A 27,291-nucleotide genomic window follows, 5' to 3' on the forward strand; every position below is an offset into this window, starting at 1 on the left:
GATACACCCTTCTCAACACATCATGGGTGTGTGTAAAAGAATAGCATCTTAAAGCTCACTTTTAGATTTTTTTCAGTTTTTTTTTTTTTTTTTTTACTAAAAAGAATGGAACTAAGGTGTTTACTAAATAAATAATGGACCTGGGAAACAGAGGAATTCTACATTTCTTTATCTGACCCTAAGTCTACTAACCAAGTATCACTAAAACTATTCAAATGCTCATTATACGAGAGGCAATTTGCTAGTAATTGAAAAAAGCCTACAAAATTAACAAATGAATGCTATTCTGATACTAGAAAGCTGGCAATGGTTACACAGGCTTTAGCCTTCTAAAACCATAATCAGAACTGGGACGATTAATCAACATTTTAACACTTCCCATCTGTACCAGTGCTCAAGGTAGTGCTTACTGTCACTTGACAAGTTGCTTGGCATTGCAAAATTTGATAATTCATGTCTTACTGAATTTTTCCTGACTTGGAAGAAAATAAAACACCAATTAAGAGCAGATGTCACCTTTAATTCTAACTGGCTGACAAACTTCTAATTTTTTTTACCCAATGCACAGACAGAACACACGTAGATGACAATTTAGACAGTTAAATACTCAAAGTCACTGACACCCCCACAAATTTGCAAGTGATTTTCCAAAACTTAATCCCATGGGGTTTGATCTGGCAGGCACCCAGAAAGAATAGTTTCAAGTAGTCCTCTAGAAGTACATTTATTGTTACATTTTTACAAAGGCTTCAAGTACTGATTAGAACATTACTAAATTACTCTTCTCAAGATTCTCATCTTGACCTTCATACATATAAAAAATTTCAAAACCATGTTGCTCCTCTCTTAAAACTCGAGCTAATGAAAACGAAAAGATTTAATAAACTGTGGTTAACACACCTTCATGCTTAAATGATTCAAAAGCTCAATCACATCCAACTTGAATTTACCATAAAATAATAATCATCTGACTTTGAGTACTCATGTTTTTCAATGTCTTTTAATACTGTAGTCAGTCATAAATTCATTCACTTTTGATTCTAACCATGAATGGTGAACAAAACTTCTTAAATTCAATGTTTTGGAAAGCAGCACAAAAAAAAGTAAGTAGAGGGCGCCTGGGTGGCTCAGTTGGTTAAGCGACTGCCTTCGGCTCAGGTCATGATCCTGGAGTCCCTGGATCGAGTCCCGCATCGGGCTCCCTGCTCGGCAGGGAGCCTGCTTCTCCCTCTGACCCTCCCCCCTCTCATGTGCTCTCTCTCTCTCATTCTCTCTGTCTCAAATAAATAAATAAAATCTTAAAAAAAAAAAAAAAAAAAGTAAGTAGATAAACGGATGCCAGATCATGAAACACACCCAACTGGCAATATTAATACCTACATTCTTACAACTCAGATTTCAATGTATATGAAAGTAAACTTAAAACGTAAAAAGAATTAGCAGCACATTTTTAATCTCCTAAAGATAGCCAGGCTAGTGTTTCCTCTATGCACGAAGTAACTTGTAATAAAATGCTGAGTTCTAAAAATGCTTTATTATAATATATCAAATTTTTCTCCAAAAGAAATCTTGTGGATCTTCCCCAACACCCCAATTTCAAAGACAACATTAACACGGAGTCTGTCCCTATGTCCAGGAACACTGACCACAGCCTCCACAGATTACCCTTTAATGATCTATGCAAGCGTTCAAAAGCCAGAACAAGCTGGTACCAATCAGGCAAAGAGGGAAAAATGAATCCCAGAAGGAATCACCACAAAGATCCCAATCACAATAATGGGGTCCCTAGGAGCTGTAAAGCCGATCAAGCCCTTTGCTTCTGTGGATTCATTGCATAACAATCAGACTTCCCTTAATAGTTAGAAGGGGTAAAGGAACCAGGTTGATTCTCTGTTCACTTCCTAGGTCTAACAGAGTATTTTTACTTTAACAGAAAGTCTGCCTTGAGTGAAGAATCTGGGGAAGAGGAAATGGAAAGGTGGTCACAAAAAGGGGATTTAAGGGGATAGTCTACCTGGAACAACTTCTGTAGGCCTCATCTTTGCATTTTTCATCCTGCTTCATGCATTGCTAATCAGAGATCCACTGGAAGCTTCAGAACCAACTGAAAGGCCTGGCAGGGTATTTGGCTTTCAATTCTTCTACTCTGTTTATTCCCAATATATATTCATCGGGCTTAGAAACAACTCTTGAACAAGGGCAGCCACTCAGCAATGAAATGTAAATTACTGGCATGTGCTGAAACCTGGACTTGCCACCACTAATGAGCACATTAAAGGAAAATGCTCACTGGATGACTGCAGCCCTTTTACTTAACCCTATGCGCAGGGAAAGCCACAATTCAACATCAATTAAAGGAGCTAGCTGCAGAACAGTAACAGAGCAGCCCTGTCACTACTTTTAATACCTCAGGGACCGAAAAGCTAAGACAAACGCGAAATGTCTACCCTTCCTCAAGTAAAAATATTGTGCAAAACATGATTGTCAACGTGGTCAGCTTTGGTTAAGATTTGTGCAACCTGTTTCAAAGCCATCCTGACTTCAATTTCCTAAGAATGAAAATAAGATCTCTGGTTATCTAAAAAGAAAAGAAAGAAAAAGAAAAATCAACAACATACTAAATTATTGGTTTCTTCACTAGTCAGTCAACAAATTGGGACTTAGTGATCTAAAGCTCACCAGGGACTCGGCAAGACTCTGAAAAGTTTAGAAGCTTGTCAAGAAAAAAATTATCCTATAAACTAATGATTTAGGTCTCAAAATAAACAAAATATTTGCTATACATGAGCAAGGCCTCATTTATTGGTGCTCAAAATATTAGCCTGTTCACCATAATATCATCTGCAATTTATAATAGAAAAACCTAAAATGAAATGTGAACAGACATCTAGTATCTATTATTAACTTTTGAAATAAATTATGGTTTTCAGGGGCACCAGGCTGGCTAAGTCAGTAGGAGGTGGCCGCTCTTGATCTTAGGCTCTTGAGTTCAAGCCCCATGTTGGACATAGAGCTTACTTAAAAAAAATAATTAAAATTTCAAAATAAGGGGCGATGGAATGAAGGTATCATTAACACGTTAATTTGCTATTTTGAGTTACTGTGTGACATTTTTCTAAAGAATACAGTAAGTAAGCACTTGTAATATTAACGTTGGAATATAATTTTATCTTTCTCTGATGACCTAAAAAGCATGCCAGATGCTTAAAGCCCCACCCCAAAATTAATCACAATAAATAGCACACACACTAAAAAAATATTTTTTTGACTAAATTTTAGTTTTCCATACAATCTGTGCAGTTAAACCAGCTTTTTACGACCCTCAGGGTTTGAAAGAACAGACTTCAATCAAAAGAACTGATCACCTACTAGTATGTGATTAGGAAATTTTGGTTTGTTTGTTTTTTAATTTTGAGAGAGAGAGAGAATCTCAAGCAGACTCCCCACTCAGTACAGAGCCCGAGGTAGGGCTCTATCTCACCACCCTGAGATCATGACCTGAGTCGAAACCAAGAGTCCTTAACCGACTGAGCCACCCAGGCGTCCCAGCAAAATTATTTTATTTGATTCAGTTCCTTCATGTATAAATTAGAGGTAATGATATCACAAGAGCATATAAAGAGTGAGAAAAAAACACATAGGAAACACTTTTCATATTATTTGACAATCCCCCAAAAAACAGAATCATTAGTTCACTAGGAACCCAAATACTGCCCCCTCCTGCTATCAAGAGTCCCATTTAGCAAGGTCTTCTCTTACTCAGAAGCATACCTGCCTATGCATCATAAGTCCAGCAGCTTTGACTTTCTTTTCTTTTCTTTTTTTTTTTAAAGATTTTATTTATTTATTTGAGAGAGAGAGAATGAGAGAGTATGAGAGGGGGGAGGGTCAGAGGGAGAAGCAGACCCCCCGCCGAGCAGGGAGCCCGATGCGGGACTCGATCCCGGGACTCCAGGATCATGACCTGAGCCGAAGGCAGTCGCTTAACCGACTGAGCCACCCAGGTGCCCATAGATTTCTTTTTTTTAAAGATCTTATTTATTTATTTGAGAGAGCGAGAATGAGAGAGAGAGAGAGCACATGAGAGGGGGGAGGGTCAGAGGGAGAAGCAGACTCCCCGCCGAGCAGGGAGCCCGAGGCGGGACTCGATCCCGGGACTCCAGGATCATGACCTGAGCCGAAGGCAGTCGCTCAACCAACTGAGCCACCCAGGCACCCTTTTTTCTTTTATTTTAAAGAAAATGTAAACTGATCCAAGTAATTTGCACAGGGGATAAATACATTTGTCCACCTTCTAAAGAATATGAATGTCGGGCGCCTGGGTGGCTCAGTCGTTAAGCGTCTGCCTTCAGCTCAGGTCATGATCCCAGGGTCCTGGGATCGAGCCCCGCATCAGGCTCTCTGCTCAGCGGAGCACCTGCTTCTCCCTCTCCCACTCCCCCTGCTTGTGTTCCTGCTCTCGCTGTCTCTCTCTCTATCAAATAAAGTCTTAAAAAAAATTTTTTTTAATTTAAAAATAAAAAATATTGCTTTAGGGGTCACTGGCTAGCTCAGTTGGTAGAGCATACAACTCTTGATCTTGGGGTTGTGAGTTCAAGCCCCACACTGGGTGAAGAGATTACTTAAAAATAAAATCTTTAAAAAAAAAAAAAAGAATATGAATGTCTGCATTCCTGGTCACTTTTCTGGCACCCCAGAGAAATGTTTTATCTTCTAGCTCTTCTTACTCCTTAGTTCATATATTTTAACATCTGCAGCTCATCAGCCCGACTACTGTTTTTAACCTCTACCAAATCCTGTTCAGGCTACTACTGCCCCCACACCCCACTCATTGAAACTACCCTGGCCAAGGCATCTGGAAGGTGCGTCCCCCACAATGTGTGTTGCTGGCACTGCTGTAGCTGCCACAGCCTGCAGCCAGAGCGACCACAACACTGCAGACTCTACCACAAACCGCCATTACTGCCTTCCACTGCTCTCTTTCTTCTGCTCTGTGCTTGTCTGCTTGTTTCATCTGCTTCTTTTTCCCAATTCTGGCTTTTAGGGAAGAAACCTGAACTTTTTTTTTCCCGAAGATTCTATTTATTTATTTGAGAGAGCAAGCGAGCGAGCGAGAGCACAAGCAGGGGGAGCGGCAGGCAGAGGGAGAAGCAGGCTTCCCGCCGAGCAGGGAGCCCGATGCAGGGCTCCATCCCAGGACCCTGGGATCATGACCTGAGCCGAAGGCAGACGCTTAACCCACTGAGCCACCCAGGAGCCCCAAGAAACCTGAACTTTTACAGACAACTCTTTAGAGAGTCCCTTGAGGTCTGAAAATGTTCTACAAGCTAAAGATACCAAGAGGCTTAACTTGTTATAATTATAGAATTATAGCCTTACAGGGGAAAAAATAATGATGGGTGAGGAAAAAAGTTGAAAACAATTTAAGGTTTTATTTTGTTTTGTTCTGCAACAAGTTGTAGAATCTCTCCTTCAGAGGGAGCATAGGCCAGTAGTAGTTAGGCAGCTACAGGAGTGTAGGTAAGCCTGCATTCCAGTCTTTGCCCCGGCACTAATAGCTGTCTGACCTTGAACTTGCTTACACACACCTTCCTTTTACTTCTTACATCTATAAAGTGAAAACAGAACTATCCACCTGCAGGGCAGGTACACAAAGAAAATGGAGGGGCGCCTAGGTGGCTCAGTCCATTAAGCATCTGACTCTCGATTTCAGCTCGTTATGATCTCAGGATTGTAAGATCAAGCCCTGCGTCCAGCTCCACGCTCGGTGTGGAGCGTACTTAAGACGCTCCCTCTCCCTCTGCCCCTCCCAGCCTCCCTCTCTAAAGGAAAAAAGAAAAAATTTTTTTAATTTAAAATTTTAAAAATAAAAAGCAAATGGAGCTAGTACATGTAGAGTGCTTGGCATCGCACCTGGCACACAATAACTACTCAAAACAAGTTAACAACCTGCTAAAGGCAGAAATTTCATCCACTGGTAGAAATCTCATCCATTTGTATCGTGGTCACAATCAATCTTGTTCCCTATACTCTTACTTTACCTAGATTCCTTATTTCCTTTCATCTTTCTCTACTATTCACTTTTAAAATTGCTTTCGCTTTGGGGAACCTACGTGGCTCAGGCGGTCAGGCGTCTAATTCTTGGTTTCTGCTCAGGTCATGATCTCAGGGTCAAGAGATCAAGCCCCGCATTGGGTTCCACACTCAGTGGGGAGTCTGCTTGAGTTTCTCTCTCTCCCTCTACCCGCACCCCAGTTCATGCTCGCACTAGCTCGCTCTCTAAAAAAATAAATAAATCTTTAAAAATAAATAGCTTTTGCTTTTAAATGGTGTGATAAACAATAGTTATAGCAGGAATGATTATAAAAACCACAGGCAGTCTGTATATACTTCACTGATAAATATAGGCCCAAGTTATAACTCCAAAGCATAAAGACTGCAAAACTAACTTACCATTAATATGTACAGAAGACAAAACCGTATTATACCTACAGTCATATACAGATATCCAATATAAGATTTTTTTCATGTAAACTAGGAAATAGACCCTAATAAATATTTGTTATTTCTAAAAGTAAAACTGTATTTCAAATGAGCTCGATGTGAGCAGCAAGGAGATTAAGCCTCTTTCCAAAAGTTTCTCTCATATATGGAAATATATATAAACAATTCCATTAAAATTGGCAAAGAATTATTTACGACTAGTAAGTAAAGTGGTAAACAGGAATTCAGAGATGAATAAGTAAAGGTCCTTGACATGACACGTAATTATAAGGCCAGAAAAGAATGCCAAAGCAGGGAGGGGAAGAGTAGTAAAAGAAATCTTGCTCTTTGACTAGAATGCTCTTCTCCCATGGCATCTCAGCTTAAAGGTCACCCATTCAGAGAGATTTTTGGGTACTACCTTCTCTAAAAAGGCCACCCAGTTACCTTTTGGCACAGCATTTCTCAAATTTGGGGAGCTCAGAACCAAACAATGAGTATGTGAAGAACTAAATAAAAAGCTAAGAAAATATACACAGGATTCAAACAAATATGCCATAAGTATGTTGGGAACTGTGCATCCACAAGAACAGAATACTCTTTGGTTGGCAAATTAGCATATCACATACTGTGCTTCAATATGGTACCTCAGGAACGCTATAACAGTATCTTTAGATAAGGTCCAGTCCAAAAACAAAACCCCAGCAATCATCTCATTATTTCTGCTTCTTTGCCCATTTTAGAAAGGATGCACTTAGAAGTTTAATTTTAGAATGTATCTGAGGCAATAAGAATGACTAACTATATGTAACAGTGATAATTAATGTACTTCATTTAATCTGACAAAATCTTCAATCTATTACTTTCACTAGAACAACAACAAAAATCCTTCCTACTGAATTCTAAGTTTAGATGTTATACACAAATAAATAGATGAAATTCAACCTTAAGAGATCACAAAGTTACTATAAATTAAAAATAGCACTGCAACCTAAAAACACAGGGAAGTTTCTCAATGTGCACTTTCTATATTTATTTCCAGAATTCCAAGTTTTAATTCAGCAACTTCTCTCACCTACTGAATAGTTAACAAGCATCTACTGAAAGCTTCAGTGATACAAAAGAATTAAAAAGCATTATTTCTGCCTTCTACTCATGTACAAATGGGGTGACAATCAAACAGATGGCAGATAAAAATGTGATACAGCCATACCATGGATTTTATCAGACTTAGAAAGCAATGAGATTTTGACATACACTACAACATGGATGAAGCTTGAGGACATTATGCTCAAATAAGCCAGACACAAAAGGTAAAATATTCTATGATCCCATTTATAAGAGTTACCTAGAATAGGCAAATTCATAAAGACAGAAAGTAAAACACACCTTACCAGGGGTATGGGTGGCAGTGACAGAGAGTTACTGTTTAATGGGTGCAAAGTTTCAGTTTGGGATGATGAAACATCTCTAGACATGAATAGCAGAGACAGCCGCACACTATAAATGTACCCAATGCCACTGAATTGTACACTTAAAAATGGTGAAAAGGGGTGCACCTGGGTGGCTCAGTCAGTTGAGTGTCTGACTAGTGACCTGGGCTCGGGTCATGATCTCAGGGTCCTGGGATCAAGCCCTGCTTCGGGCTCCACGCTCAGAGCAGGGAGCAGCTTGGGATGCTCTCTCTCCTTCTGTTCCTCCCTCCCCCGCCAGGCCGCCGTTAAGGCACTCACTCACCCTCTCTCAAAAGTGTTTTAGATTTTTTTTTAAAGATTTTTATTTATTTATTTGAGATAGAGCGGGGAGGGAGAGCGCAGAGGGGTGAGAGGCAGAGGCAGAGGTCGAGAAGCAGGCTCCGTGCTGAGCAGGGAGCCGGACGCGGGACTCGATCCCAGGACCCCGGGATCGTGACCTGAGCCGAAGGCAGATGCTTAACCGACTGAGCCACCCAGGTGCTCCTCAAATTTTTTTTAAATGGTGAAAAGGGCCCCACATATACTAAAATTGGGAGGATAGAGAAGATTATTAGCATGGCCCCTGCACAAGGATGACATGCAAATTCATAAAGCATTCCAAATTTTTTTAAATGGTGAAACAGGTAATTCTATGTTATATATGATATACCACATTAAATATGTATATAATAAAAGACAAAAATAAATCATAATTTCTTCAAGGTACCCTGAAAATAGAGCAAAATGAAAATCGATCTTAATTTCAAGGGACTGATATTTGAGTCATTAAGGAAGGAAATGTCCTAACTCCCCTTAAACATGTTTAAAGTAAAAATTATGACATTTTCCCGTGGAATGTATAATATATGCAGATGAAATACACATGACAGTATGGGGATTAACATAAGAATTAAAAAAATAAAATTAAATTAAATGTGAAAATGGAAAAAAAAAAGAAAGAAAGAAATACACATGACAATGGTAACAGAGAATGCTGATGGAAAGAGAGGGGAAGGGGACTATACAATTTTAACATTTCTACATTTTGCCTAAAATGGTATATATTTTTTTTAAGATTTTACTTATTTATTTGACAGAGAGAGAGAATAAGTAGGCAGAGAGGCAGGCAGAGGGAGAGGGAGAAGCAGGCTCTCCGCCGAGCAGGGAGCCCCACGCGGGGCTCGATCCCAGGACCCTGGGATCATGACCTGAGCCGAAGGCAGCCGCTTAACCGACTGAGCCACCCAGGCGCCCCTAAAATGGTGTAATATTAACTCTAAATAGACCATATAAATTAAGGATGTATACTGCAATACCTAGAAAAAACACTAAAAACTGGAAAAGGTCTTCATAGATAAATTTAAATGGAATTCCAAAAATTAAGATAATCCAAGTAAGACAGGAAAATAGAACGGTAGCCACAAATCCAGTCACATCACTAATATATTAAACGTTAACAGATCTTACTGAAATTGCATATTGGTGAGGGTACACAAATCCACGACAGTACTAAAAAGCACTGAACTGCTTGTCACAAAAGGGTGACTATTAGAACATGGGAACTTTATCTCAGTAAAGCTGTTATTAAAGAAAAGAAGGCAAACCAAAAAACATAACAAACACTACAATTAAAGATACAGATCATGAGAATGATTTAAAAAGTACAACCCACCTACATGCTGGCTACAAAAGACATGTTTTCAATATGAACAATCAGTTGGAAAAGTGCATATTGTGCACACTGTAAGCATAAGACACTTGAGAGTCTTTAGAGTTAACATTACGCAACTTGTCCAAGATCATACAGCTACAAAATGGCAGAGCGAGAATTCTAACTCTGATTCCAGACTGTGCTAGTAAGTGCAAGGGGACAGTAAGGAGGGACAGAAGGAAAGCCTGAGTACAAATCCAAGCTATTTTAACTTTAAGGATAGGGTACGAAACCCCAATCTCATCAAATCACAGATTTTTTTTTTTTTTTTTTTTTTTTTAGTTAAATCCCAGATTCTTAACCTTCCTACTGAAGTCACCAAACCCTCAATCCTCAATGTACTGCCTTGTCTACACCCTTAAAAAACTCACTAAAAATAAAGGGAAATTTCTCCTTCTCAAGTTACCCATGTTAGAGCATTTCTACTCAACATCATCTTCAAATTCTTAAACAAATATTCTAGAAGCTAACCTCTAATCCAACATCCAGGAAAAGAAACGTGTTCTCAAACATTTCAGAGGACATTCTGTTAACAGTTTTATGAAATTACTTGCAGAGGTTTTCATAAATTCTGCTGAACATGACATTTAAGAGTCACAATTACAAATATATTATAAACTGTCAGAAGGAAAGAGTCACTGAACTTTCTCCTCCAAATCCACAGAGACCAGATTAATTCAACATAAGTATATCACAGAGCAGTAAAGGTATCCATGTCTACTGTACAGCTCTACCAGCTCACTCACAGCAAATCCAAGTGAAGACAGTTACTCTGATTGGTGTCCAAGATCAAAAGATCAGAAAAACAAAGATAATTGTTTTTAGACCTTAAAAATGGCACACCAATAGCAAAAAGATAAAAGCCTCCAAAAGCAAAAATAGGTACCCGCCAAAGCTATCATTTCAAAAACCAAAACAGAAAACACTAACAATTTGGTCTAGGTTCAATTCATCTTTGAAGCAGTTTGGAACATTTACTGAGTTGGGAATTTCTAACTTTTGTTCGAAACTACACTCTCATTTACTAGCTATGTGACACTGGGTAAAGCCTTTATTTCTGAGATTATTCTCTCTTCTTAAAACCAAGGATGATGATAATACGTCACAGATCGTCAGGAAGATAAAGTAAGAACGGTGCTAGTGATATCTGAAGGTTGGCATTCCATACCTATTTTTAAGAGCCTGGGGGAAGGCAAGAAATATTCTGTGCCACTTGTTTTCTTATAAACAAAACCCTACTTCGGCAAATAAGAGTATCCTACATTACAAATCAATAGCAAAATTCTAACACACACACTCACTCCAGATGGATAAAAATATGGTTGCAGTGGTACAGTGGTAGCCTCCAGGGAATTAAATGGGGTTTGAGGTCAGAGTTGCACAGATGAAGGAAACCTTCTCTTTCAACATACACGTGACTTAAATTTAAGATTTTACATTCTTGAAAATTTTTAATTTTAACATAATAAAACCAGAGATCTGTGTCCAAAACGTGAATTCTACTAATGTTAAGAAAACATATGGGGCGCCTGGGTGGCTCAGTTGGTTAAAGCGACTGCCTTCGGCTCAGGTCATGATCCTGGAGTCCCGGGATCGAGTCCCGCATCAGGCTCCCTGTTCGGCAAGGGGTCTGCTTCTCCCTCTGACCCTCCCCCCTCTCATGTGCTCTCTCTCATTCTCTCTCTCTCTCAAATAAATAAATAAAATCTTAAAAAAAAAAAAAAGAAAAAGAAAACATATGTAGTTAAAACTGTATCTACAAAATATATTAGTAACATTTCTCAACTTTTTTTTTTCCTTAAGAGAGAGAAACAAAGCGTGCGGGGGAGGGGGTAAGGTGGTGGCAGTGGCAAAGGGAGAGGGGGAGAGAGAGAGAGAATCTTAAGCAGGCTCCATGCCCAGCTGGGAGCTAGGGACAGGGCTCAACCTCACAAGCCAGAGATCATGACCTAAACCAAAAGCAAGAGTCAGATGCTTTATCAACTAAGCCACCCAGGCACCCCCTATTTCTCAACATTCTTTTTTTTTTTTTTTTTTAAAGATTTTATTTATTTGACAGAGAGAGACACAGCGAGAGAGGGAACACAAGCAGGGGGAGTGGGAAAAGGAGAAGCAGGCTTCCCACCCAGCAGAGAGCCCGATGCAGGGCTCGATCCCACGACCCCGGGATCATGACCTGAGCCGAAGGCAGACGCTTAACGACTGAGCCACCCAGGCACCCCTCTCAACATTCTTAAGCCATAATATAAATCAATTTCAACAGTCATGCACAAAACACTTCTGTGAATTACCAAGATCACAGCCCACACAGATAAAAATCAGAGTTATATACAATTCTGGATTTGCAAGGTCTAAGCCTCTCCTTCATTCGCCTACTCAAAAAAAAAAAAGTTTTTACAACTACAAGTGAATAGGGTATCATATGAATCCCTTTAAATTTACTTTACACTATCTTAACAAAAATACTGTTAAATGAAACCACTGGCCAACTTGCTAACTTGAATTTTAGTATTAGTTATGAACCACCTACAACATACTTTAATAACACACTATGGATTACAACGTCATAACTGACGAGAAACAACCTAGCAAAATGCCGTCTTCCAGTTTGTACCCACGCCACAGTCATTTTCCTACAATCTGATCACCTGCTGCCTATATGATAACAAAGTGGGTTTCTATGGTTTCTAAGGTTTCTATGGGCTTTGGCCAAGTTGGCTACAGTTACTTTGGTCTTTTTTGCCTTCTCCTTGAACGTTCTCTCTTTCCAACTTTGCCAATTAGAATACAGTGTTTTGTTTTTCCCCCAAATTCTCTGTACCCAAAAGTCAGCCAACCTGGGTCAAGGCCTGACTGTTACTAGCAGATTGTGACTACTGGTAGGTCACTGCACCTGAGTCACTGTTTTCCTTTTGTTATACAGAGTTAATAATAACCAGCTTCAGCGGTTGCATGGAAGAAAGCAATCATGTGTCAAAGTAGTTGGTAAACTACAGTATTATGCACATGTATATAGCAGTATAATCCTACCAAACTATTAATCTCAACAGAAAAAAAATCTAAACTCAGAAAATACACATGAAAACTATCAGATTAGGGGCACCTGGGCTCAGTCGTTATGCGTCTGCCTTCGGCTCAGGTCATGATCCCAGGGTCCTGGGATCGAGCCCCGCATCGGGCTCCCTGCTCGGCGGGAAGCCTGCTTCTCCCTCCCCCACTCCCCCTGCTTGTGTTCCCTCTCTCACTGTCTCTGTCAAATAAATAAATGAAATCTTTGGGGGAAAAAAAAAAGTTTATCTTTGTAGGTGAAATTTATAAGGCTGCAACTGTCAAATCAAAGAACATATACATTTTAAATTTTGATAGATACCAGCAAATTTCTGGCACACCACTCCCCCCACAAAAAAAAAACCCTAAAATAATTTACACTCCCAAGAACAAGACAACTTTCCTGTATACGTGCCTACACTGGATGTTACAGCTATTTTTTTTAATTTTTGGTTAATCCAATGGATAGAAAAATCACACCTCATTACTGTTATATTCCTTATCCTGTTTAAAAGTGTCCAGTGAAAGGAGATAAAAGAATACAATCATCAAACCTAACATGCTTGCTATAGTCCTCCTCTATACCCTCAATGCTGAGCACTGTGGATAGAACTCACCATCTATATGCATATACACACATATCTTTTAAATACATGAGTAAGACCCAAACATGAAACACAAGTTATTTAATGAAACAAATTTCTCATACAGCTAATTACTATAACTTATAATGCTGTGCATCACTTAAACATAAAATAGTATGAAAATGTGTGTGTGTGTGTGTGTGTAAGCTAGAAAAGTAACTAGGAACACTAAGAAATCTCCTTAAACCAATACCTCCCCTTTCCAGGAACAGGTAATTTTACTCTCCAAAGCTCTTGGAATTTCTTTTCTTCATTCTAACAGTCCTCATAGCCTCCTAACACTCTGCTTTTACTGCTCAGAATACAAGGAACCCAGAGAGGAAATACAGAATGAAAAACAGTCTGCAAATAAAAATCTGTTGGCTCAGCACATTAAAATTACTTAAATTTCTTCACGAGGGTTATTTGTAGCTTTGTCTTTTCCATGATTTAAGCAAAAACAAGGTATGATGTTGAAATCAGGTATAGTACAGACTCTGTGTAATCTGATCCCATTGCATGTAAATTAAGGATAAAGAACAGTTACCACTTTCACCCACAAATACACTCCCCACACAGAGCCCCAAGTGAAGGCTGTTACTTAAAACAAAGGCGGGGGCGCCTGGGTGGCTCAGTCGTTAAGCGTCTGCCTTCGGCTCAGGTCATGATCCCGGGGTCCTGGGATCGAACCCTGCATCAGGCTCCCTGCTCGGCAGGAAGCCTGCTTCTCCCTCTCCCTCTCCCCCTGCTTGTGTTCCCTCTCTCGCTGCATGTCTCTCTGTCAAATAAAAATATACAATCTTTAAAAAAAAAAAAAAAAAAAAAAAAGAATTAGTCTTGTAAAGAAAACTTATAAACTTTAGTATGCTTTTATATTTGGTTTATTGTATACTTTTTTTTTTAAAGATTTTTATTTATTTATTTATTTATTTGAGAGAGAGAAAGATAGCTAGAAAGAGCACACAAGTGGGGAGGAGAGGGAGATGCAGGCTCCCTGCAGAGCAGGGAGCCTGATGTGGGACTCGATCCCAGGACCCTGGGATCATGACCTGAGCCGAAGGCAGACACTTAACCTACTGAGCCACCCAGGTGCCCCTATTGTATACTTTCTAATGCAAATATATAGCAAAAATTCAGGGGGAAAAAAAATCCAGAAATTATTCATAGTTGTTAACTAAAAACAACAATGTATTACATAAAGCACAACTAGTTTTTCTACAAACTAAATAAATATGCGGGTCTTTGAATAGCAGTTTAAAAAAAAAAAACAGAACTGGGGTGCCTAGGTGGCACAGTCGGTTGGTTAAGTGGCCAACTCTTGGCTTCGGCTCAGGTCGTGATCTCAGGGTTGTGAGATCGAGCCCCATGTTGGGCTCCACACTCAGCGAGAAGTCTGCTTAAGATTCTCTCCCCCTCTCTTTCTTCTCTAAAATAATCTTTTTTTAAAAAAAGGAACTAAAAATAAATGGAAAAAAAAAATCTCCGTATTTGATTAGATCTCAAACATAGGATATGGTATTACAATAAAGGGAACTCCACAGTATTCAACTTTAAAAAAAAAATCCATTTCCTCCTTGCTAAGTCACCATCATCAACATGGTAATCATGATGGTAATCACCATCAACATGATAATCTATGAACATGGTAATCCATCTACCACTACATTGGAAATTAGATATCTAAGAATATACTCAGTTTGTGATAGTAACTATTGAATTTCAATGGCTGGTCACCAACCACACAATGTTTATATGGCCTAACAAAATCAGTAGGCAATTTCATTTCAATGCTGTTGTCTTTTGTTTTTTTTGTTTTTTAATGGAACTTACCACCTATAACCAGACATTCCAAAAGGAGCATTTATTTATTTTTTTCAAAAGGAGCATTTTAAATGGCACACTCCAATGGGAAAAGATTTTAATGCTAGGAAAATTATATCCCAAAAGGAATCTTGCCATGATGCACAAAAACCAAGAGGCTAGTTATCACTAGCTGCATATTTTCATAGTGAGCCAAAACACAGCAATACTGCTTTTTAGCTATAAAACAGTCCGTTTTGTGATAGGAGAAAGTTTTCTTGCATGTTGTTTTATAATTCTTAATCTAATGATTATTTAATCTTTCCATAACATTCATTGAATCCACTATGTTGAAATCATTAGACTATAAAACAAAAGGGAAAGAAAGACTGACAAGGCCAAGTCTCATCTCAAGAGGAAATTAATATACAGAAATAATTTTAACCTAATATGTAAAGTAGTATATCAAATAAGAAATCTTAAAAAAAAAATGCTCTAGAAAACAGAGCAAAGACATTACTTCTCACCAGAGGGATATGGAAACTATTCTGGTAGAAGTAACATGTGAACTGTGCCTTTCAGGAGAGGCAATCGTTAGAAATGTGGGAGAGGACAAGTGTGCCCCTTGGGCAAAGAAACACAAAAAGGATGGAACACAAAAGAACCAGCCACGTTTGAGAACAGCACGGTGTTCTGGCTTGGCTGATGCATAGCTCTGAGAAAGGGAAATGGAGGAGAGGAGATCAGAAAGAAAATTCATGAGAAAGGAAGGTAATCATTCATATATTCTGCACTCTTTTAACATGAAACCCCTGATGGAAATAATCTTCATTTAAGGAAAATGTGAACTTCTTCGTAATATTTTCTTCCCTGAATTGAAGTCATTTGTGTACTTGAATTATCTGACCTTACTGTGAGCCCCTCATGAGCAGAACACACATCTGATTCATTTTTATACCCTTCTCAAATACCTTAAACATAGATACCAAACAACCACTTTTTAATGACTAAATGAATGCATGAATGAACATAATGGCCATGTCATTTAACTTCTCTTAGACTCAGAGAAGTTAATACCAGGAATTGGCAAATTTCTACTACAAAGGGCCATGCAGTAAATATTTTAGGCTTTGCAGGTTACCTGATCTCTGTTACAACTACACAGTTCTGCTGTTACAGAGCAAAAGGAGCCACTGACAACATGTAAATGCATGGGCTTGACTTTGTGCCAATAAAATTTAACTTACAAAAACCGGCGGCAGGCTGCATTTGGGCCACAGGCCATGGTTTAGAGACGCCTCCTCTATACAACTTAAATTCAGTACCTTATATTATACAGGCACATTCATACGTGTTATAGTCAAATCACCTTCTGACATAATGACAGAACACAGCCAAAATTTCAAACAAGACGATAATGAAAAAGAACATAAGTGGGAAAGTGCGATTATACCACACACAACCTGGCAAATCTGGACCTTGGGCTGCTTCCACCCAATCTGCCCTCTCCAGACACTTACTACCATTAGCTATGTCACCTTACATCACAATTTCTGTAGGCCTCAGTTTCATCTTTAGGCCCTAGTTTTTAATCTTCCACCTGGTTAAAATAGATCGTTCTAAACTAGAACTCTTGGTTCTTAAAAACTGTCCAAGTTAAATTTATGGATTTTAAGTGGAAATATCTAAAAAATTACATTCATAATTCTGAATCCATGAAAGAACAAAACACAAGCATTTCACAGAAACAAAGTATAACACATTAGAATAATAAATTAAGATAACACCTGGGATAACTGATATAATCGGCTTCTCGAAACATTCAAAATCCTATTTTAGCACCTGAACACTAAGGTTTCAGTACCATCTTGAATGTAGTTATAAATACACCTGGGAAATCAGTTCAATTCACCCAATCAGGGTGGTAATATCTGAGACTCAGATCATGCATAAATCTTTTCCCAAAATAGAAAAGGCAGTAAGATTTGATCTTCAATGCCACAATATGCAATGAAAAGAGAAATAATGCTCTTGTATAAAATAAATCACTGGACTCCTTGACACAGGTAGCTACAAATCTAAAGAGCTGAATTTTTTAAAAGTCCATAAAATATATAACAAACTTGGTGTCATTCATTAGATATAAAGATGATTTTATAACTTTTCCACTTTTATTCTTCAAACCAACACCCAGGTTACAGAATAAAAACTCTTCACTTTTCACAAATAATTTTCAAAGAACTGACAGGTCAATTAAAATTCTGTAATTCAGGGGCACCTAGGTGGCTCAGTGGGTTAAGCATCTGCCTTCAGCTCAGGTCATGATCCCAGGGTCCTGGGATCAGCATCTTGTCAGGCTCCCTGCTCAGCAGAGAGTCTGCTTCTCCCTCTCCCTCTGCCCCCCCCCACACACCCCCTTGCTCGTGTTCTCTCTCTCTCTCTCTCTCTCAAATAAATAAATAAAATCTTTTTAAAAATATCTGTAATTCATCACTACCCACAGTTACAAAAGTAACACCATTATACTGCTTTCTGAAATATAAGTTAACAGATTCTGGTTCATTACTAACTTACCAGACATTTGGCAAATTCTTTGTTTTCTGAAAGAAATCCATAACCTGGATGTACCTTAGAAATGAAAACAAAAAACACTTTCAATTTTATCATATCACAAAACCTTTATAAGCAACATAGAGAGTGCACTCATGTGTTTATATTTTAAGGGCCTGGAGTCAGGTTACTTCTCCTACATACTGACAGTTGCAACACACATTCCTGAGTACAGACCCAAATTCCAAGAAACTGCCTAATATTCACTTACAGCACACCACCTTTGTCCTAACCGTAAACAGGACCATTGACCTACAACACAACCTATTTCAGCACAACCTGAACTCTATTTCAACACAACCTGAACTCTCCCTACTTTTTCTGAGGCTAATTTTGGCCCTAAGCCAAATTTTTTAATAGTTAGTGGGCCAAAGAACAAGGTTAAAAGAAACCATTTGTGAGATAGATGAAAAACTCCTAATTCCCCTTTCTTTAGAGTCCCGGGAAATGCTGCTTTCCAAAAATCTGGCTAAGCCAACTAACATATTTTATTCCTGACCACATGAATACATTCAGCTACCCAATGAGCAGTGTTGGTCAAAACTAAAGTCGAAATCTGGTTTTACTTCTTCTTTATACACTGAAATTTTTTCTTCTAACATGTACTCTTTTTTCCCTCCTTGGCCCACTTAACCATTCATAATCACTTTATGCTATCCTCTCACAAACCATTTGCTATGATTTAAGTTCTATCATCCTGTTCAAACAAATTTAGCCTATTATCAATCAAGACTGAACATATTTCCAGGAAAACAATTCTACTGTAAGGAAAGCCAAATTTCGCAAGGAGCCAATATCATAATCTAGAAGTAGCTACACATCTGAGATTTTTAAATGTTTTAAGAACCTGGTACAGAATTTAAACAACTGCATCACAGGTAAAGAGTTTCACTCCACCAATTGCGTTTTATAGAAACATTTAACAAAAGATTGTATTCTGACAAGCTATCGTTAAAGAGCTAAGAGTTTTACCTTCATTAACTCTGATAATAAACTGTAAACATCTATAATATGGGTTCATGAATTCAGTTATTTATTTAAACATGTATCTTAACTAAAACATTTCTTTCACAAGACATGTGAACACTAATTGAAGTACTCCAGGCTAATTGCTGGTGTTGGCTGTTTCCATCCAATTTCAGAGATAACTCTGCATAGTTTGCAACATTATATATAATTAGTTCTCTGATCTATAACACACACACACACACACACACACACACACACAGCACCAATAAAACACAATTCCTGATGTCAGAAACCAGATTCTTCCCTGGATTCCACCCCATTCAAACAGAATTGGAGATGGGAAGAATTACTGATTTCTCCCTGTAAGTTAAGTGTATTCTACTGACATTATCAAACTAAAATTATCATCAATTGCATAGTTTTTATTTCTGGAAGTATAACCAGGTATACGTAATTTTTAAATGATTAAAACAATTTAAACAAGAATCTTTTGGATCCTATAACAGATTTTTTTAACGTTCTTATTGCACTGAAAGGGTTAATACTCAAAACTAATTGGGATTTCTTTTTTTTTTTTTCCCCCCTAACAAATTTGGAAATGAACTGAAACTGCTCCCTGGTGTGAAAGCTGAATCCAACAGCCACCTGCAGGATCAGCGACCAACACTGCCAGATGCTACAAAGCCTTTGATTTCCAGTAGCGAATTCGGCCACATTTAACTCATGTGACATGAACTAACAGCAACAGCATTTTCAATCATTCTTTCTTATTTATTTTTTTTTTTTCTGAATACAAACTCTAGCTTTCTGCTCACTATATATGAAACAGCTGCAGTAGATAGATTCATTCAGACTCACAGCTTGGGCCCTGGTTTTCTTAATGGCTTCCATGATGGCATCCATGTTGAGGTAGCTTTTACTGGTGGGAGCTGGGCCAACACAGACAGCCTCATCCGCCATTTTCACATGAACCTGAAGAGACAAATCTCTGCATTAACAGATGCTCCCAGCAAAAAGAACTCCCATCATTCGTGAATACACACAAAATTGCAAATGTGATTGTTTCCCTTATTTAAGTAGTCAGGTCTTTTTGAAAGTGCACTAAAAAAAGAACAGTGTAACATATCAGCTCAGGAACTATATTAACCATGACTTTCATTTATTACAAGCCTAATCATTGTCTAGCCAGAGAACTTCCATAATATTCCCTACTAATTTGATTAAATAAAACCCCTGCAAACGTTGGCCCCCTATTCAGTTCATCTACATATAAATCTTATATCAAAAACTACCCTGTTACATGTAGCCAGTAGTCCAATATTTTCCTAACAAGCACTCATGCCCAGTTCTAAGCAAGCTCCCCAGGAAGTGGGGATAATTAGAGAAACTGAATGAAGGGATGCAGTGAGTGTCCCTGCACAGCATCAGGTCAGCACCAGGCACAAATTAAAGTCCAGAACTAAAGACTTCAATATCAACGAGCCAGAAAATCTTGACAATCATTTAAATACTCTCACATTTGATCCTCATCCATTTTTACCTTTACTCCTAGAAGAGCTGATATATGCATTAATTCTAAGTCTACTCAAAACTTAGAAATATATGCTCCATTTTTAAGACTACTCACTGTACAACCTTTTTACACCAATATTTTTGCTTGAGGTGAGGCATTCACTACTGAAAAGAGTAACTTATTTCTGAAAGAAACTATTCTTTTAAAATGATAAAAGGATTCATATATCTTTGAAATGGCTTTCCCTAACAGTTTTCCAGTTTAAGGAACTTCCAATCCATTTAAATTTATTTTACAAGGCAGACATAAAAATTAGAACACCTACATCTACCTGGACTTTTATGACCCCACCCCCCGCCCAAAGTCCAAGATGGAAAATACTTTTGAATATTGCTAAGTTCTATTCTTCAGCCATGAATTTTTAAGAAGCACGTTGTTTTAAATGACATCTATAAAAAATAAAACCAATTAAGTCATCTTTTAGAAAGCTGAGTTATCTTTATCAATTCAATACTTTCCAATAAGTAAAAAAATTATATCATGCCCAAGAGATTTACACATCAATATTTTAATGGAAAATACTCAAATATATACACTCTGTAGTATCTTTAATAATGTCCCCTGCGAAGAAAAGCAGCCAGGCTCACAAAGGGATCCTAAATATTCCCATGTTCAAAGCAAGGCTCTCCTTGTGGTTATTTCTGCCTTGCTTCCCCCCCTCCCCCCTTCCCCACCCCACCCCATCTCAAGTTGTTCTTCCCCTCAGGCCAGAATGCTCCTCCTCTTCTGCGCCCTGCCCAGTGCAACTTTGTTACTGTAACTGTGGCTGTGGTTTTCTTTCTATAAGAAAGAAACTGAACACTGAGCAATCCTTTAAAAAGAATGCATTAGCCAGGTGGGGATAAAGTAAAGTTAAATCCACATTTATTCTGTGTATTTTATTCACCTCCAAGTACTACCTACTATTAAAGATGCCCAAGTTTCACTTCTACCACTGGGTCTTTCCCAGGTACTTCAGCTTCAGATGAATCTCCTTTAATCTGAACTCTGATAGTACTTAGTGCAAATTTTGGCATTTAATTGCATCCTGCCTAGCAACGTTATTCTGACTGCATTATAGATTGTCTGTTACAATTCAGACACTCTCCTCCACCAGATTAGAAGGTCCTGAAAGGCAGAGGTTAGGTGTTAAATTCCTTTTTAAATCACTCCCAGCACAATGTTATGTGTTAAAAGCTCATTAACTCATAGATACACATGGATGGCAGTTTATTTAATAACTTTCATTGTTAAGCCGTTGTCTTTTTTTTTTTTTAAGATTTTATTTATTTTACAGAGAATGAGAGAGAGCACAAGCAGGGAAAGCAGCAGAGGGAGAGGGAGAAGCAGGCTCCCCGTTGAGCAGGGAGCCCAATGCGGGGCTCCATCCCAGGACCCTGGGATCATGATCTGAGCCAAAGGCAGATGCTTAAAGGACTGAGCCACCCAGGCGCCCCTAAGCCATTGTCTTTGAGGTGAAAGTCTAACACAAATTAAAAATTCTCCAATCTTAGCAATACATATGGGAACTGAAGGTTGTATGGGAAGAAATTAAAAGACACATACACACATATGTGTGTATATTTATATGTCCAAAATTTCTGTAATAAACTTGCATCAAAAAGTAAGAGGAGAATCTAAATAGTATTTTGACTAGTATTTTTTTTTTAAGGTTTCATTTATTTATTTGACAGAGAGAGAGATAGCGAGAGCAGGAACACAAGCAGGGGGAGTGGGAGAGGGAGAAGCAGGCTTCCTGCCAAGCAGGGAGCCCGATGCGGGGCTCGATCCCAGGACCCCGGGGATCATGCTGAGCCACCCAGGCGCCCCTTGACTAGTCTTCTTTTCTAAATACACTTTGTAACCATACGGCATATATAATTTTGCATCCTTTTGTTTTATAACTAACATCTTAATAGACACGTTTCCTGTTATCACAAACTGTAAACATACTGAGAATCTAGCTCAGAGCCTAACATATTTTAGCAGATGATCAATATTGTTCAAACAAACATTCAAATAAATTAATGTCAAAAGCAGGTCAAAACTGCTTACGGGCTTTACAAAGAAAAGGCAAAACATGCTGTTTCTAATGGTGGACTGCTTTCTTTTATTTCTCAGAAACAAACCTTTCTTTAGGGTAGAAGCTATACTAGCATCTTAACAAACCCAAAGTAAAGCACAGGGTCAGTACTAGCAAAAATCCTGAGCAAAGCCATTTGAAAGAAAAAAAAAAAAAAAAACTAGAATCCTCTGCTGCCTTAGTTCCCAAAGAGATACTTACTTATGAGTCAATCAGGAAAGAAAAATTTTTAAAACTTTTGAAACTCAAATTTCAATTTTGTTGTTATTATTGTACTAAATGCCTGACGTTATTTCACTGGGTTATTAATACAAAACCAACTGCATTCAAGCCATGTAGGTGTTCTTCTGAAGAGCGGCTTGAAAAATATAAATATAAATTCCTTTTTCTAATACTTCAGTAATATGTAACAATCATGGAAAAGTTTAAACTGAACTAATCAATTAACTAGGATATTGCTGGCTACAAGTTTCAAAAAGAAAAAAGATTTTAAGTATGAAGTAGTCTTCAGAAGCTTTTCCAATAGGTTTTTGAAGATTAATTTCCTCAAGCTTTAAATTTTTGTTTTAGATTTTAAATTTTATTAAATAGAAAAAATTACTTGAACCAGCCTTTTATTTTCCAAATAATAATCTAACAAAGTGTTTTTCAACAGACAGAACTGAAAAAAATCACGTTCCTCACTGACTTTCTTTAAATGACTTTAAACACTTGGATATAGACAGGTTAAAAATTGTGCGTGAATTTTAAAACTGAGTTAATGAAAATTTCATATTAGACCATTAGATGTGTCAGATATGCTTTAAAAAGATACTCTGTTTGGTCAAAAACATAGCACCTTAGTGTTGAAAAGTACACTAGACCAGATCTGAGTGAAAGCTTTTAAATAGCTTCTAAACTAATACAGACTGAGAAAGACAGGGAAGATAAGCGGCTTTGAAGATGTTTCCTCATGCTGGGAGGGTTTTGTTTTTGAAACCTATCACTCAAGAAGATTGTAGTTAGGTGGGCACTCTCTACGATGTTCACGAATACTTGAGTTTTCCCTGTGCTATCACCCAATGCGAACACAATACAAGGTGAGACACTGCCAGGATGAGAGAATGTAGATTAGATGTCCTCCTTGCCCTAGAAGAGCAATGCCTCATACAATCTGTCCAGGTTTCAGTATCCACCAGATCTAACCCAATTCTTTAACAAGCAAAAGTCACCCTTAAAGACTGAAAAGGTAAAGAAAAACATGCCAACTGCATCAATCTTAATTTGAAAACACGGGGGGAAAAGTCATATTTTTTAAAGATTTTATTTATTTTTTTTGAACTAAACTCTACACCCAACATGGGGCTTGAACTCACAACCCCAACAACAAGAGTCACACACTCCAACCAACTGAGCCAGCCAGGCACCCCCAGAAAAATCATTTTTAAAAACCAGATAAAATCCTATTTCTAAGAGGGGGGAAAAAGAACCTTTCTCTCTATTCTATACGATGTATCTAAAGAGACTTACACAAATGTCAACAGACTAGCATTCTGGCATATCCTTCTAGGAAGGCAATTCATTCCTAGAAAATAATTATTTTTCAGGGGCACCTGAGTTGGTCAGTCAGTTAAGCATCTGCTTTAGGCTCAGGTCATGATCCCAGGGTCCTGGGCAGGGAGCCTGCTTCTCCCTCTCCCACTCCCCTTGCTTGTGCACTCACTCGCTCTCTATCAAATAAAATCTTTTAAAAAAAATGATTTTTCAAAATCAGTAAATACTATATTTGCTTTGAATCCATTTTGTAAAACTGTATGTGTAGCACCATGACACATTTATTTGTGATTTTTGGATGGCAGAGTTAGTGACTTTACTATTTTTCTTCTGTTATAACTTACATAATTTTCAAATGGTAAAATTAAAAGTTACAGGGAAAAGAGAATGGGTTTTTTCTAGTTGCAAAACTCTCAATCTATTTTCTAAAATCCTGTTTTCCCAGTGTAGAGGTTCCTCAAAAAGTTAAAAATAGAGCTACACTACGATCAAGCAATTGCACTACTAGGTATTTCCAAAGAACACAAACATAGTGATTCGAAGGGGCACACGCATCCCAATGTTTATAGCAGCAATGTCCACAAAAGCCAAACTATGGAAAGAGCCCAGATGTCCATCAACAGATGAATGGATAAAGATGATGTGGTGTGTGTGTACGTACGTGTGTACACACACACACACACACACACACACACACACACACACAGAGGAATATTACTCAGCCATCAAGAATGAAATCTTGCCATTTGCAAGGACGTGGATAGAACTAGAGGGTGTTATGCTAAGCAAAGTAAGTCAGTCAGAAAAAGAAATACCATATGAGTTTCACTCATATGTGGAATTTAAGAAACAAAACAGATGAAATAGGGGAAGGGAAGGAAAAATAAGATGAAAACAGAGAGGGAGGCAAACCATATGAGACACTAAACTCTAGGAAACAAACTGAGGATTGCTGGAGAGGATGGGGGTGAGGGGAAGGGATAAATGGGTGATGGGCATTACAAAGAGTACATTTGATGTAATGAGCACTGTTATATCCAACTGATGGATCACTAAATTCTATCCCTGAAATTTTTTAAAAAGATTTTATTTATATATCTGAGAGAGAAAGAGAAAGACCACAAGCAGCGGGGGGACAGGGGGAGAGGGAGAAGCACGATCTCCACTGAGCAGGGAGCCCAATGCAGGACTTGATTCCAGGACCCCGGGATCATGACCTGAGCTGAAGGCAGATGTTTAACCAACTGAGCCACTCAGGTGCCCCTACCCCTGAAATTAATATACTATACATTAACTAAATTGAATTTAAATAAAGAATTTAAAAAAAAAAAAAAATCCTGTTTTCCTATCAGTAAAGGGAACTGTCCCAGAACCAATTATGAAACCAAAGAGTTTGTTGAGTCTTTATTTGGCAGGAATGCATTTCTGAGAATATGGTAAACAAAAAAAGAATGAAAAGCACCATGACTAGAACCATATTGTCATACCACTGACACCTGGTAGAAGCATCAGGGAGCAATGGGAAGGATGGAGTAGGGGAGAGGAGACAAGAAGTATGAAAGCAAAATCTTAGCAAAAGCAATGTCAATGTACCAAGACCGCAGCAAAATGGATTGTGGAATGGGGAAGGGGGGCGTGCAGAGGTAAGTATGAAAGGGTGGGGCAGGGGCTATCTATATGGTTGGTTGTAAAGGTTGGGAGAGACAGAGTGATAGCTGAGAAAAGGTTTGAAGTGGAGTCTTTCTTAGGAAAAACTTGAACAAATGCCCTTGAAAAGTAAGGAGCTTAAAAGTAAGGAGATGAAATAATTCACATTGACAATCAAGTGGCAGAGCTAGGAGATATGGGGAAGCAGGAGACAGGGAAAGGGACAGAGCTCATCTCCACCCCCACAAAATATAAGCCAGGATTTAAAAAGAAAAAAGATGAAAGAGGGGGCACCTGGGTGGCTGAGGTAGTTAAGTGTCTGCCTTCGGCTCAGGTCAGGATCTTCGGGGTCCTGGGATCGAGTGCTGAGTCGGGGCGGAGGGGGGGATCTCTGCTGAGAGTGAGTCTGCTTCTCCCTCTGCCCCTCCCCCCACTCGTCCTTTCTCTCTCTTGCTCTCTCCCTCTCTCAAATAAATAAAATCTTTCTAAAAAATAAAATAAAAAAAAAAAAGAAGGAAAATCAGACAGGAAAGACAAACAGGAGACACAGAAGGACAGACAGAGCTTGTTACACAGTTCAAGACAAGCTCCCCAAGTACCCACTCCCCAGTTGCTGTGCTGCCTGGAAGGGCTTCTCCAAAGACCTTCTCGAGCCACCACTGCAGAGAAAGCAGCAGAGATACGACCAAGAATGTGTCTTTCCTTCTCAATGGTGGGAAGATGCCAAGAATGGGCATAAATACAGGTAGATTTATAGATCTGTTGGCAGAAGCTAATGGCTCCGGCTTTTGGCAGTTGCTATTTTGTGTGTAAATCAAGAGACAAGAACACTCAAAGAGGAGTCATTGGTGGTATAAGAAGACTATAAAAAGGGCTGAAAATGGTCACTGGGAGCATGGGAAAGCAAACTAACAAGAGAAATCTAGTAAGACCGCCAGGTATTGCTGGCATTCATTAATTTCAAAATCCTTGTTGTAAAAGAACTTTATGACAACAAAATGGCACAGCTTCTATGTCAGACACTACGAAGTTCCTCAAAAACATAAAGAACTACCATGGCGTGCCTCGCTGGCTCAGCCGGTGGAACATGCGACTTGTGATCTTGGGGTCATGAGTTTGAGCCCCAAGCCGGGGGCAGAGTTTACTTAAAAAAAAAAAAAAAAGAAACAAAAAAGAAATCAGGATCTCAAAGAGCTATTAGCACTCCCAGGTTCATTGCAGCCCTATCCACAACAGTTAAGATGTGTTTGGAAACAATCTAAATGTCCACTCACAGCTAAATAGATAAAGCATATGTGGTATACACTCACAGTTGAATACTAACTATTCAGTCTCTTTAAAAAAAGGGAATTTTGCAGTATGTGACAACATGGATGAACTTGAGGACATTATGTGAAGCGAAGTAAGACAAACAAAATACTTCAGGTTTCCACTTACAGGAGGTATCTAAAATAAGTCCAATTCCTAAGATCAAAGACTGGAATGGTGGTTACCAGGGGTGAGGGGAGGAGGAAATGGGGAGTTACCAACAGGCATAGTTCCAGTGATACATAAGATGAATAAACACTGGAGATCTGCTATCTGTTTAACTACAGTTAACAATAACGTATTGTACACTGTTAAGAAGCTAGATCTCATCTTGAATGTCCTTACCACAAAATTTGAAAAGAAAACAATGAACAAACTTAGGTCAACTTGGTCATACACAACTCTTAAGGTCTTTTGGTGGCAGACACCAAAAAGTTGAACAGGAAAAGTTGGGTAAGGATTAGTTATTA

At 38.5% G+C, this 27,291-nt stretch overlaps 1 protein-coding gene and 1 non-coding gene across 8 annotated transcripts in view; one reads left to right on the forward strand and one right to left on the reverse strand.

Moving 5' to 3' along the window:
* The window catches only part of PCCA (propionyl-CoA carboxylase subunit alpha), a 402,221-nt gene that overhangs the window by 315,859 nt on the left and 59,071 nt on the right, over positions 1-27,291 (reverse strand). For all 7 annotated transcript variants that reach the window (XM_044913521.1, XM_044913520.1, XM_044913518.1 and 4 more), the window contains 2 exons: positions 19,557-19,670; positions 17,694-17,747 (listed from right to left, as the gene is read on the reverse strand). In XM_044913521.1, coding sequence (XP_044769456.1) covers positions 17,694-17,747; positions 19,557-19,670 — 168 coding nt within the window. The remainder of the gene's footprint in view (positions 1-17,693; positions 17,748-19,556; positions 19,671-27,291) is intronic.
* LOC123324420 lies at positions 8,461-8,565 on the forward strand. Its single transcript, XR_006539794.1, has one exon. It is a non-coding gene; the product is annotated as a U6 spliceosomal RNA (small nuclear RNA).

This window comes from Neomonachus schauinslandi, chromosome 3 (genome assembly GCF_002201575.2).
Source record: "Neomonachus schauinslandi chromosome 3, ASM220157v2, whole genome shotgun sequence".
In the NCBI taxonomy this organism is placed as follows: domain Eukaryota; kingdom Metazoa; phylum Chordata; class Mammalia; order Carnivora; family Phocidae; genus Neomonachus; species Neomonachus schauinslandi.